The sequence below is a fragment of the Pantherophis guttatus genome, chromosome 4 (assembly GCF_059756535.1).
Source record: "Pantherophis guttatus breed Tessera chromosome 4, ASM5975653v1, whole genome shotgun sequence".
Classification (NCBI taxonomy): domain Eukaryota; kingdom Metazoa; phylum Chordata; class Lepidosauria; order Squamata; family Colubridae; genus Pantherophis; species Pantherophis guttatus.
In genome coordinates this window covers 150,993,401-151,007,552 of record NC_142066.1, presented here as the reverse complement: position 1 = coordinate 151,007,552, position 14,152 = coordinate 150,993,401, and the positions used below count along the sequence as shown (strand labels likewise).

At 40.4% G+C, this 14,152-nt stretch overlaps 1 protein-coding gene across 15 annotated transcripts in view; it reads right to left on the bottom strand.

Annotated features, from left to right (window-relative positions):
- KMT2C (lysine methyltransferase 2C) overlaps window positions 1-14,152 on the bottom strand; it is a 174,200-nt gene that overhangs the window by 4,072 nt on the left and 155,976 nt on the right. For 14 of the 15 annotated variants that reach the window (XM_034401683.3, XM_087893077.1, XM_034401682.3 and 11 more), the window contains 8 exons: window positions 12,330-12,582; window positions 7,492-7,631; window positions 5,892-5,999; window positions 3,811-4,927; window positions 2,705-2,841; window positions 1,711-1,853; window positions 1,275-1,443; window positions 349-465 (listed from right to left, as the gene is read on the bottom strand). In XM_034401683.3, the coding sequence (XP_034257574.2) occupies window positions 349-465; window positions 1,275-1,443; window positions 1,711-1,853; window positions 2,705-2,841; window positions 3,811-4,927; window positions 5,892-5,999; window positions 7,492-7,631; window positions 12,330-12,582 (2,184 nt within the window). The remainder of the gene's footprint in view (window positions 1-348; window positions 466-1,274; window positions 1,444-1,710; window positions 1,854-2,704; window positions 2,842-3,810; window positions 4,928-5,891; window positions 6,000-7,491; window positions 7,632-12,329; window positions 12,583-14,152) is intronic. The other variant, XM_034401689.3, reaches the window with a different exon arrangement.

The window sequence follows — 14,152 nt, the reverse complement described above, 5'->3', positions numbered from 1 at the left end:
AAACATGCACACACGCACACATACACCTGGTGCTTCAAGATAGATAAGACAGATAGTGAGATAAAGATATAGACTGATAGATGATGGATGGATGGATGGATGGATGGATGATGAAGAGAAAAAGAGATAACCAGTCAGTCAGACAGCTAGCCTTTCCCTTATTTAGGGCACTTAGGATGATGTTATCAATGAAAATACAAATAGTATTAAAATCTATATGAAAACCTATATTTAAAAACTTCTAAAGTTGTAATTAACACCAAAGGCCTTAATGAAACCCATGGAACTCTTAGATCCTCCATGTCTCACAAAGCTTGAAACACAAATGTTTCTTGTTTTAAGGAATACCTGAGATTCATAAAGCTTCTCCTTCCTGTTGGCTACTTCATTGCGAATGATGGTTCCAATATATTCAATTACCATAGTGTGCTTTTCAATGTCTCTAGCAGCATATAAACCCAGGCCCTGAAAAGGCAGGAATGATTTGGTAATAGAGCACATCACTGGCCTCTTCTGCTGATTTAAATAGGTTTCAAAATCTCAGCATGTCTATTTTAAGATATTTTAACAATCCTACAATTCTTTTCAACTAATGCTACAATGATTACAGGTAGTCCTTGACTTACGACAGTAATTGAACCTGGAATTAAGGGAATAAATTGTGGTCACTAAGCAGGTCACCACATGATTGTGCCAATTTTACGACTTTAAAGAATGCCAAAGTCATAAAGTGAGTGCCACAGCAAACCCATTGTACCCAATGGATGGTTTTTTTGCCAAAAACAAGAGGTAAAGGGTGGTTTATTTGGGGGGGGGGATTAAATAGTGGTCACGTGACCATGGGATGACGCAAGTGACCATAAATGCCAAGTGCATGAAATATAATCGTGATCACCGGGGAGGGGGAACACGGGTCATCAGAACTTTGAAACCAGGTCATAAGTGGCTACAGGAAGGTTCTTCATAACTTCAAAATGGTAGCTAAGTGACCGGTCCTAAGTAGAGGACTACTTGTACTGAGAGAAAAGTCCCACTATGTTCAATGGAGATTAATCACTTGCAATTTAATGGAGTTGTTCAAGTAGGCAATATACAGATGCTAGTAATAAATAAATAAACAAATAGTGAGTTTCAATGAAGGATAAATTAGCATGAATATGTAAATGAAACAAATAATAAATATAAAATATGCTTATTAAACAAATGTTATTTTTAAACACATCTGGTATTTTCAATACAAAAATATAGTGGATACTTTCCTGGTCCAAACTGACCTGAATACGTGACCGTGCCAAGTAGACATTGGACTTCCATTCAGTCTTCATTTTCCGATACTGAGAAGACTTTGAATGAACAAACTGTTTACTGTAAGGTGCATTTAGTTCTCCTGTAACTGTGCTCTGAAATGACTTTGAAGTGCTGGTGCTATTCAAGGTATGAGGCCTGTACCAAAGGGTCACAGAACAGAAGAAACAGAGAAGGAAAACTGAAGATCTCTCTGAATGTTGTAATGTTTTGAATAATAAAATAGCTCCTAGGTAAACAGACATTCAAAGCCACCTAGCAGAGACATTAAAGCAGCTGCCCCAACTCGGACGGGCCACATACACAGCCAAAGACAGCAGGGTTTGTAAGCAGCACACAGAAGCACAAGTATCCTACGTAGCCTATAAACCCTGGGCTGTACTATGTGAATTTAAAAGAAAATACCTTAACACAAACCTCTTGACATGGCTGCTCATTTTGGGCTCAGAACGAGCGCAGCCAGTGGGGTTGATGGCGAGAGGCAGCTCCATGAGTGGGTTTCGGCCGTAACGGAAGGTGTAACGCTCACAGGCCTCAACCCCAGGAAGCTGTAATACAAAGAAATCCGGGTCAGTGAAATTGCAGAAGAGCCAAAAGAACAACTCTTGATACTTGAAACAAAACCATCTTCTTCACACTGATGAAAGAAGTACAAAGAGTGCATAAAACTGTTTCCTGTTTTTCTTTTATTCTCTTTAAGAACAGAGAGCTCCAAACAGGTAGCAGCACAAAGACCAATTCTCATTTTTCTTCAGCAGTCTACAGGTTTCAACTATAATAGTTATTATTATTCATTTATTATTCAAATTTCTATACCGCCCTTCTCCTTTCGGACTCAGGGCGGTGAACAGCCAAAATAAAACATTTATACATAAAGTGCGATTAAAAATAGATTTAAAATAATTAAATTTGGCCCATAGTTTAATATAGAAGAAAGGAGTTTACTTCAGGGTAAAATGTTCCCGAGATGAGAAATATTTTAGGGCTGGTACATTCTGTGCCGCTGGAGATTGTGGGGAGGATTATTTATTTACTAAATGTATATGCCATTACTGCCGAGCAACTCTGGCAGTTGGAAACTACACACCTGGATTTATTTTCTTTCTTTACATTCCCACTGCCACTACACCACCAGCCAAGGGAAGGGGCTCCGATTTATCTCAACAGAACAGAAAGAAGGATATGCTTGTGTGTATATGCTTGTGTATGTCTGTGTATCTGTCTCTCTATATTTATTTGTTCTAAGGATGAATTTCAGCTTTTGTTAAGTTCTGCTGTTCCAACTACAGCACTCTTCTCTAATATATTCTATAAACAATTGCCACAAATGCCAAATTCTGATTATTACTAAGCAAGAATGGATGAAGATTCAGCCTGGCCCCATCGCCCAAACACTCACTGATTCAGCTATTCTAGCCACTGCAGAGACAGTCAGTCCAAAAAGATCTTCGCCCTTGAGATATACAGGGAATAGCTGGAGCATTTCGGAGGTTTTCCGTATAGATGCAACAGGCTCAAGGATTTTATCCCAAACATCTGTACAGGGAAAAATACAATAAACAATGGAAATACAGAAAGAGAACTGAATGCTTTGCTCTATTTATTATTAGGACATTATTTATGGTTAGGGTAGGAAATTTATTGTAGGAATTAGAGGTCCACCAGACTCGATTTTATATCTGCTTTGGAAATAATGCTGGAATGAATATAAAATACAGAGGACAAGGCTTAAGAGGTTATAGTTATATGCCTCCCCAAAACAGGTTTTAAAGGTGGATATTTCTGCAAGAAAGGCTATATTCATTGTATTATTTATTTTGGTCAGATGTTGCAAATTAAAATGCGAACACAAATGACAGTGACAATGATAATTAACGTTTTCTAAAAATATGTATCATGGGAAATAGCCTTACATATTATTGGGATGAATTCTTCAATAATTTTGCTTTCCAGGTCTACATACATTCCTAACCTAGTATTAAATCAAGATCAGAATTCTCAAGCAATCTTCTCCTGGCTAGGGGTTTTCTTAAAGGCCTGAGGGGTATAGTGGAGTTTAAATGCTGGAATGGGAACCTTCCAAAGCAAGATAATCAAAACCTGGTGATATGATTTTAGCTGGTTTTGCTTTCAGCTTCCAGAAAATGCCACATGACCATAAAGAAGGTACAGTAATATTGAAAAGAAAACACACCCATTTTGAGTTTTACATATCAGGACATAGTAAAAACCATCTGGTCCTTAGCTGTTCTTAAAAGTAGGTAAATATACCCTCAGATTCATGACATATTACACCTTGTCATCATTTATGGTTTCTCCATTTTGTAATATAAAAAGTATTTGTTTTTTTTCTCATGAAGTGAAAGTAAATAAATGCACTGCTTAGAAAGACTATCTCAGAAATAGGCAAGCGGCTTTCCTCTGGGTATTTTAAACATCAGTGCCTATCAATTCAATCAGATCATCCTGGCCTAGCTCAACTAGGGTTCCCGGGTTTTAATTTACCTTCTGGAGTCAGGCCAGTCAGAATCATATCTTCGTGTCCTTGCTCAATCACTCTGATCACAAACAAGGGAAAGCCATCCTTCTCTTCAATGGAACACAGGTAGCGGGAACGGCGGTTAGTGTATCGTATGCTCCAATACAACCGGCTGGCCTCAAACCCCACCGGGTAGAGCACCTTTGAAGAGTGGAAGGCAACCATCTGGTGGGGCAGCAGCTGACCAATACTGTGGAAGATCAGGCTCCCCACCCGGAAAGTGTGCTCACGGTCCCCCCTCTGTACGATGCTAGCAATCTGTCGGACTTCGTCCCGCTGGACGTAGACTCGCCTGAAGACCGCAAAATAACTGAGTTCTTGCTCATGAGTGCTCTTCGGTTTGTGCATTGGGCAAAGCATAGTTTTGTCTTTGAAAAACATGCATTGTGCTTTAATGGCACAGGTGAAGTGATAAACATTGGTGCACCTTAACCTGTGGCAGCCGCTGGTAGCACCCATCTTGTGGCAGAACACACATTTCATTTGCAAGCCCCTTCGCAGAGCTAGCTCAACATTGATTAAGGCACCAGCTTGTGTCTCATAGACCTCAGTAGACCAAAGAGCACAGTTCAAATGAACCCAGAGGTCTAAATCCAGATTCAGAAGCCTGGCCGGTCCATCAGTTAGCCCATCGCCCTCTTCATGGCAGAAGCAACATTTTCGGTAGTCTTTCAGGACAGGATCAGGTTTAAGGGTTGTGCCCAGTTTCTTGAGAAGCTCATCTATCTCCTCTTCACAAGTGGGTTTGAATGTTCCTTTAGGAATCACAATCTGTACATTCCATTTTTTCCATTTCATTCCTTTCCATTTCTTGTTCACTGGCCGACAGTCATCAAGGCCATTGGGAACAGTTCTTAAGCGGGGTTTCAATTTCACGGTTACCTTAAGTTCTTCTGGTTTGGGCTCCACTTTGGCTGCTTCAAAGGCAGGAGGAAAAATAATAAGGGGTGATGAGGGGGGAGAATTTTTTTCCTGCAGTTGAGGGAGGCAGTGAACATCAAATGTGGAGATGTTTGTACTATATTGGTGGAAACCTTTTGGAGGTTCTTTCATTGAAAATTGGATTTCAGGAGGGACGGATTCCTGAGAAATAATCAGAACAGCAGTTGAAGAGAGATTCACAGCAAAAGTTATGTGCATGCATTATTGGAACTAGATCACAGTTTTGTACTAAGTAATAGAAGTTTGCATGATTTAATAATCACTTTGCAAAACTGAGTAGTTTTAAAATTCAGAGCTGAGAATATTAAAATAATGTTTAAGGAAATAAAATTGCAAATAGCTTCTTAACCAAAAGGATCTCTGGTTTTGAAATGTACATATAAAATCTTGATACAAAGCATAAGCTTGTGCTATCATTCTATCATTGTAAATTGGGATTTCAATTTATCTTGGACCAGGTTTAGAAAATGCAAAAGATATCTGAATAGACAGTTATATATCCATATTATATTCTTTCTTTGTCATGTACAGTCCGATCTGTTGAAGACAGATTAATGTCAGCAGCATCTATTTTATTGATAGAGGCAAATCTGAGTGTTCTTATTAAACACTGTGTGTGAGAGGGAATGACAATCTGAAGTAATTTAATTTATTTATAACTTTTAACCCACTTTTATTTAATGAAATTCTAGTGTACCAGTTATATTTTCCCATTAGTATGACAGATCCCAACATTATTTGCAAAATCTTGTAAGGTATGAGTGAAGTGCTTTGAGATGTGCAGTAAATGTTTGAAGAGATCCACTTTATATAAAATCTAGAATATAATTAAAATAATTATATCTTAAAGAGTCCAAATTTTCCCTCCAAAATAGATTCATATATAATTATATATAATATATAGTTTTCATATTTGGAAACACTTTAAAACATATATACAGGTCCTATGTGAAAAAAGGTGAATCTTTACTGCAGATTGATGAAAAAAATGAAAAACAAATAAATGTATGTTAAACAATCTGCATTGCTCTTGATCTTCTAGACAATTTTTTATTAAAATTTTATATTAAAGCAGTGTCATTGCAAGTATGTGGTAAGTATTTACCTTGATTTCTGAATTTTTTGCTTGCATGGAGGCTGAATAAAGAACTAAGCAATTGTTACTACAGAAGACAATGTCTTTCTCTATTCTCTCAGACTTTTCCTTGGAATCCTAAAAATAAAAAACCCCAGACAAAACAATAAAATAATGATAGAAACATCAAGCTCTTCAATATCTGTAGGAAGCTTATATTAAAACATGATTTTGTTTGAGAAATTTATTTTAGGTTGGACTAGAAAAACATTCAACACTATCATTCTTAAAGATTTCACTAATAACATACATTTATAACAAATAAAATTTGCTCTCCAACATACAGAATAGTTAAATGTATTAATAAAAAAAAGAAATAAATATATTGTCTTATGATTATTTGCTTAGCTCATTGTTAACTAGTAGTAAACATAATCTCAGGTCAAATAAAAATTAATAGATGGTAGGAAATTGAAGACATGCCAATTATTTTGGAATATTTTGGTATTTATGCTGAGAATACACAGAACTATTTCTATTTTTATGCCACTTAAATGAAAGAAATGATGCAGATTAAAAGAAAATAAATAACAGTGCTATATAAAACATTCCTGCACTATCAGAGATCATTTACTGTTAAAAGAGCAAATTTTTACATTAAATAAAGCAAAACAAGCAGCAATAGACAGTTTTCTCAACCTTGGCATTTTAAGATACTTGAACTTTCACTTCCCAATTTCCCCAGCCAGCATATTTGAACAAGAGTTCTAACACCTCAGGTGTGAAAAACTTTCTGAGCTCAAAATGGATATTCTCATCATTCTGTACTTGATCAAAAGGACAGCATTGTCTTAAACAGTCTGAAGTATTTTGAGCCCTGAAATGCACTTTTGTTTTGTGGATTATGACTGAACTGTTTTCCATGCCCTTCCCCTTTCAAAATAAGTACTAATGCAGCTGGGCTTCATCATGTTTTTACTGCTACTGCCGTAGACCAGGTAAGGTAAGAGTGTAGTAGAATCCTGGACATAGCAATACTTTTATTAAAATGCATAATTTCAGTTAGAGGTCATGTGGATGGACTATGTAGTGCCTTCTGTTGAAGACGTATAGCTTGCAATACAGATAGAAGAAGGTAGGACAGAAAAAACAACAACTTTTTTTCCTATAAGTTCTTGAAAAACATTTTGAAAACAATCCTCTTAGTCAATATCAATGCAAGTTGGTCACTGGGCAGTAGTTAGCATGGCCTCCCCCTCTCCACCTGGTTTGATGGCCTTGGATTAAAAAAAAGGAGCTTGCTTTGATTCTTTGTTGTGCCCTATCCCTGGAATATCTGATAAATTTCAAGTTTTATTCAGGTAAAATAGAGAGCATTCAATTGATTTCAAATTTTATCTGCTGGAACATAGTCAGCAAGAAACAGAATATTCCCAACCCTCTTGTACCCTTAATACTATAAGGCAGGGCTGTCAAACTCGCAGCCCACAGGCTGGATGCGTCGTGTGCTGGCCACATCCACACCTGGTTTAGCGAAAGGGAAAAAAGTTGCGATACTGTGTTGACGCGAGTTTGACACCCCTGCTATAAGGGAAATCACAATTAAAAATGGAGGTCATTACAGATATACCTGTTTCAGGAAATGCAGTTCTTTGAAAGATTTTCGTACTCCACTGCCCAGTACTACCACTTTACAATGAGAACACCACTGTGACCTTAATGCCAAACCATCGGCAACATTTGGACTTTGTGCTTTATATCCTGCCAAAACTGAAGATGAGAAGAATACAAATTATTTTAATGTATGCATCATTATACTGTAAATATTCTTATCCCTACAAATACCTGCTCCATTATCACTAAATTAAAAAAAATTTAAATTTGATTTATATGCCGCCCTTCTCCGGAGACTCAGGGCGGCTTACAATGCGTTAAGCAATAGCCTTCATCCTTTTGTATATTTATACAAAGTCAGCTTATTGCCCCCACAAACTGGGTCCTCATTTTACCTACCTTAGAAAGGATGGAAGGCTGAGTCAACCTTGAGCCTGGTGAGATTCGAACTTACAGTAATTGCAGACAGCTGGTGTTAATCACAATGCTTTTAGTCTGCTGAGCCACCAGGCCCCTATATATTTATTTAAATAAATTTAAATAAATTTATTTAATATAAATTAAATTTATATGCCACCCATCTCACTATCAAGAGACATTAGGCAGCTCACAATGTTATAAATAATGATATAAAACAGTAAAAATGTCAAAAGATCAAAACACTGGACAGCAAAGTTAGAACACTAAGTTAACAACAAAGTGAATAAAACAACCGATGTACACACGGAGTGGAGGTGGAATCTTCGATTGGTCTACTAGCCGCGCCCTAAATGAGATGCCCTATCAGGGTGCCAAGCTAGTTGACAGAACTAGCTCTTCAGACCCTTTCAGTAGGCCAAGGGGGGCACAGGGTAAGCAGATTTCACCTCAAGGGGAATAATGTTTCAAAGATTAGGTGCCATGGCAGAAAAGGCTGTTCTCCTATATTCCAACAGCCACAGTTCCTTAGCTGAGGGGATTTGGAGTATGGCCCCTCTATCAGACTGAGTGGGGGGACTAAGATGGTTCCTCAGGAATTAAAATAACAGAATTGAAAGGGTCCTTGGAGGTCTTCTAGTCCACCCCCCTGCTTAGGCAGGGAACCCTACACAACTTCAGACAAATGGTTATTCAATCTCTTCTTGAAAATTTCCAGTGTTGCAGCATTTACAACTTCTTGGAGGCAAGTTGTTCTTGCCAATAGCTTGGCTCCCTCTTCCTATTCCAAGATATTGGAAGACTGCTATCATGTCACCACTAATCCTTCCTTTCATCAGACCAGACATATCCAGTTCCAGCAACTGTTCTTTATGTTTTAGCCTCCAGTCCCTAATCATCTTTGTTGCTCTTCTCCGCACTCTTTCTAGAGTCTCCACATCTTTTTTACATCATGGCGACCAAAACTGGATGCAGCATTCCAAGTGTGGCCTTACCAAGACATTATAAAGTGGTATTAACTTTACATCATCTTGATTCTATCCCCCTGTTTATGCAGCTTAGAACTGTGTTGGCTTTTTTGGCACCTGCAGCACAGGGCTGGCTCATATTTAAATGGTTGTCCACTAGGACTCCAAGATCCCTCTCACAGTTACTACTATTGAGTGAGGTACCACCTATACTATACCTGTGCATTTGGTTTTTCTTGCCTAAATGTAGAACCTTAATTTTTTCACCAGTGAATTTCATTTTGTTCGATAAGGCCCAATGTTCAAGTCTATCAAGATCTTTCTGTATCTTCAGACTATCTTCTGGAATGTTGGCTATTCCTGCTAGCTTGGTGTCTTCTGCAAATTTGATGAGTTCCCCATCTATCTCCTTGTCTAAATCATTGATGAATATGTTGAAGAGTACTGGGCCTAAAACAGAGGCCTGGGGTACCCCACTGCATACCTCTTTCCATGTAGATGCAGTTCCATTGAGGACTACATGTTGAGTGCGGTTGGTTAGCCAGTTATGAATCCATCTGGTGATGATGCTGTCTAGTCTGTATCCCCCAGTCCCCTCCATTAAGGCACATCATCTGATGGGACCCTGTCGGATCCAAACGAAGGGATTTGATGGAAAAGAGTGCATGGACCAGGAAGGAAAGAGGTGATGGGTATCACTCTGAATGATCGGATGAGTAATCCAAAAAAGGAATCTTGTTGGTTGTGAGGGGCACAAGTGAATGGCTTTATAACTTATTAACTAACATAGTTACTTTGTATTTTAACTGGACTTCTTTTTCTCTCTTTTAAAGTGGCGGTAAGGCTTTATCAAACCATTAGAGACTGGAATGTAAGAAAACTTTTTATCCTGTTGCTGTATGGATTGATTGACAGCTTCTAACATCTCTAAACTGAAAAGATAAGGGGATGTCCAGAGAAAATCTTCTGCTAAAAGAAAGCTTGTCAGTGCTAATTGGCATCTGGTCTGTCCCTTCACCAACTCCAAGAAACCTTTTTCCTTGTAAACATCTTAAATTTTATGCCCCTTCTGATGTCAGATCTCATTTAGATGGACATACATGTAACATGTTTGACTACATGTAACTGATTTACTGTAGAAAGTACTGGGCCATGGCCTGTTGAAAACTGGGCTGCAGGGGAGAAATGAATGGTTGACAAGCCCACAGTGAAGTTCCACTCTAAAAATGGAGCTGTACGCAGGTGCGTATGCCTGCCACTCACACATACACACTCACACACACATTCACTCACTCACACACACTCACTCACACACACACACCGCACCAGGCAGAGCCACCAAGCTGGAAAGATTGGAGACTGCTGTTTTCTCCTGTCCAATCCCCTTTTCTCTTGCATTTTCTTTGATGTCTTAGCTATCAAATGGAATGTAAGCTAAGGATCTGGGCTCCCTCTTCCAATGAGAGGAATCCCTTTGGTCAGAATATTCTGATAAATTGTACTTAAAATGGTCTTCCAGGCTTGGTCTGTCTCATTGAAAAATATGGATGCCGAGGCCCCAGCCTAAAAAGCTGTATTTGGCCTTCAGTTACACCACAACTTTATTCATATGCATTAATGTCCTCTTATCGTTACTAAGTACCCTGGTGGCACAGTGGTTAGCATGCAGAATTGCAGGCTAACTCTGCCCACTATTAGCAGTTCGCTTCTCACCAGGCTCAAGGCTGAGCCTGGTAAGGTCCTTCCGAGGTCGGAAAAATGAGGAGCCAGATTATTGGGGGCAAGAGGCTGACTCTGTAAACTGCTTAGGGAGGGCTGTAAAACACCGTGAAGCGGTATATAAGTCTTAAGTGCTATTGCTATTGGGAAAGAGTTGATGGGGGACCTGGTCTCTGGTCTACGACTGTAATAAATTGAATTGAACTGATGGTTCTGAAATTGTATCTGTAAGTTTGGCGCAGAGATGATCAATTCAGTTCAATTCTGCTCCGATCTGTTGGGTCGTTCAATCATTCAGTCCAAATCTATTTGGCTCACTGAACTTTTCGGAGTTCAATTGACACAGAACATCACTGAATCCCACTGATTGAATCGATTGAAAATCTGATATGATTTTTAAAAAGGCTCAGATATGAGAAAGGGATTAGATACTGAAACATATGATGAACGGTTGCAGGAACTAGCTATGTCTTGTCTAACAAAGAGAAGGACCGGGGTGACATAATAGCAGTCTTCCAAAAGTTAAGGGGCTGCCCCAAAGAGGGGGTTCACCTAGTTTCCAGAAGGCAAGTCAAGAAATAACAGATGGAAACTCCAACCTAGAACTAAGGAGGAATTTCCTGACTAATTGTTGTGTCCACTGCTAATCTGAAGTTGTCTTCAGAAGTTGTGGATGTTCCATCACTGGAGGATTTCAAGAAAAGATTGGACAACTATTTGTCTGGGATGGTATAGGGTCTTCTGCCATTAGCAAGGGTGGACTAGAAGATCTCCAAGCTCCCTTCTGGCTTATCTTCTATGTTCTCTGTTCTTCTGAACGTGCACAAACTCCTCCAAATTATCAGGTTCGTTCAGCAGTTTTACTTTTACCAATTAAAAAAAGGTTCTTCAGAAACTTTCCCAAGACTTCCAGTCAACTGGGAAGAGGGTTCAAATATTACTAGCCATTTTTTCATTTCTTCTTTTTTCTCCTCTTGACAAAGAAGAGGAAGTACACCTATTCTCCAAAGACCCTGAAAGCAGGGCATGAAACAATGGAAATCTATCAAGGAGAGAAGCAACCTGGAATTAAGGAGAAACTTCCTAACAGTGAGGAAAATTAACCAGTGGAACAACTTCTCACCAGAAGTTGTGGGTGCTTCATCACTGGAGGTTTTTCAGAAGAGACTGGACAGCCACTTGTTTGTATACAGTCTCGGTATCAGTTAATAACCAATCCTTAATGCATCCCATTCTACCTAATTTACAGTAAGTTTTTGACTTACAACCACAATTGAGCCCCATATTTTTGCTAAATGAGACAGTCGTTAAATGAGATTTACTCTATTTTACGACCTTTCTTGCCACAATTATTAAATGAATCATTGCAGCTGTTAAATTAGTAACATGTTTGTTAAGTGAATCTGGCTTCCCCATTAATTTTGCTTAATAACCATTAAGTAAAAGGTTATATGTTGAAAACTACCTATCTATGCATTGTCCTTCTTGGTGTTTATTTTTTTCAGTAACTTCTGTAGCAGTTTGGAACTAATCATGATTAATGACTGATATCAGATTAGTTCCCTTGGAAGCAGAATAACAACCAATCCTACAAATCTTTTATCAGAATTAAATTGATATTACAGACAAAAATAAAAAAGTAATAAATAAATATTTAGTTTTTATCTTGAAATCCCTTTTTTAAATTTTCAATGCTGAGTTTAACTTCTTATTTATTAACAAAATATTAGCAGCTCACACATTGACTCACCATTTCCACTTGATAAAAATGGGGCATTGTGTGGTTTGAGTCCGTAAGGCCCTGTCAGTCCAGGAGGGCCGAAGGTTCCTGACTGAGGACCATGAAGTAGTACATGCTGCCTGTACTCAAATGCTGGATTTGTTCTGTGTGGATTCATTATTCCGATGGATGACGGAACATCAGATGCAGTGCTAATTTCATAGCTGTTTGGAATTCTGACATGCAGAAGATTGGAGAATGCAGCCACCACACTACCAATATTCTAGAGTGGAGAAAAGTAAATGTATAGTTTCTTTGTCATTAATAAGATACACGTAGTCCTCACTTATGGGGGGTGAGGGTTACAGTGTCGAAAAGCGGGTTAGAGCTTATCCAGATGATGTTTTTGCCATCAGTACTGTGGGTGGGAGGGGCAGGCATGGCGGGAGCAGGGGTCCATATTGTGTTGCGGGAGCGCGTACTCGCTGTCTTCGAGCGGTGGCGCGCTCCGGCCCCCAATGCTCTACTCTTTCCCCAGGTTGCACAGATCCTCAGGGCCTAGGCCTTCGGCTGATGTTGTGCAACGCCAGGTCTGTTGTAAATAAAGCCCCCCTCATCTGTGATCTTGTTCAGGAGGGGGGAGCGGACCTGGCGGGTATTACAGAGACCTAGTTGGGCCAGGAGAGGGGGGTCTCCCTCGTTGAAATGTGCCCACCAGGTTTCCATGCATTCCATCAACTGAGGTCACAAGGGAGGGGTGGGGGGGAGTGGGGTTGCGGTTGTCATTAAAGGTCTTAGGCCAAGGGAGGCCACTGTTCCTCAGACTGCCGGATGTGAGTCCCTCCTTGTGAAGTGGGGTCATGGGGTACAGATGGGTTTGCTGATCACGTACCTGGCTCCCTGCCACGTGGCAGCAGCCCTGCCTGAGCTACTCAACGTTATCGCCGCGGTGGCAGTTGACATCCCCAGGCTTATGGTCATGGGGGATTTTAACTTGCCATCCGTGGGTGAGACGTCTGAGGTGGCTCAGGAGTTCATGGTTTCCATGACGGCTATGGACCTGACACAACTAATTCATGGCCCTACCCACACGGGGGGAAACACGCTGGATTTGGTTTTTGTCTCTGGACAGTGGTTGAGTGATCTCAAGATAGGGGATATAGTCACCGAGCCCTTGTCATGGTCGGATCATTCTCTCCTTTGCCTTGACCTTCGAACCGCTTCACCTCGCCGCAGGGAGGCGAGCCGGTAAGATGGTTCCGCCCCAGGCACCTGATGGAGCCTGACAGGTTCCAGATGGAGCCTGACAGGTTCCAGATGGAGCCTGACAGGTTCCAGATGGAGCCTGACAGGTTCCAGATGGAGCCTGACAGGTTCCAGATGGAGCTTGGGCCATTCCCTGAGGCTCTGGCTCACGCCTCGATTGGAGACCTAGTGGCCGCCTGGGACAGGGCGGCCACTGGAGCTTTGGATCGGGTCGTGCCTTTGTGGCCTCCGACCTGGCGCTGGTCTCACTTGGCCCCTTGGTTTACTGAGGAGCTGAGGGAGATGAAGAGCTGAAAAAGACGCCTGGAGAGCAGTTGGAGGGCCAGTCTTTTTGAATCCGACTGAACACTGGTAAGATCTCATATTAAGAATTACCTAGTGGCGATAAAAGCAGCAAAGTGTAATTATTTTGCTGCTCTTATTGTGTCATCAGAGAACCGCCCGGCTGCCCTGTTTAGGGTGACCCACTCCTTGCTCCACCAGGGAGTGCGGGAGGACCCCTTGGAGGGTAGAGCCGAGGACTTTGTACAGTATCTGCATGACAAAATCACTCAGATTCGGGAAGGTCTGGACTCCGACTGGGTAGT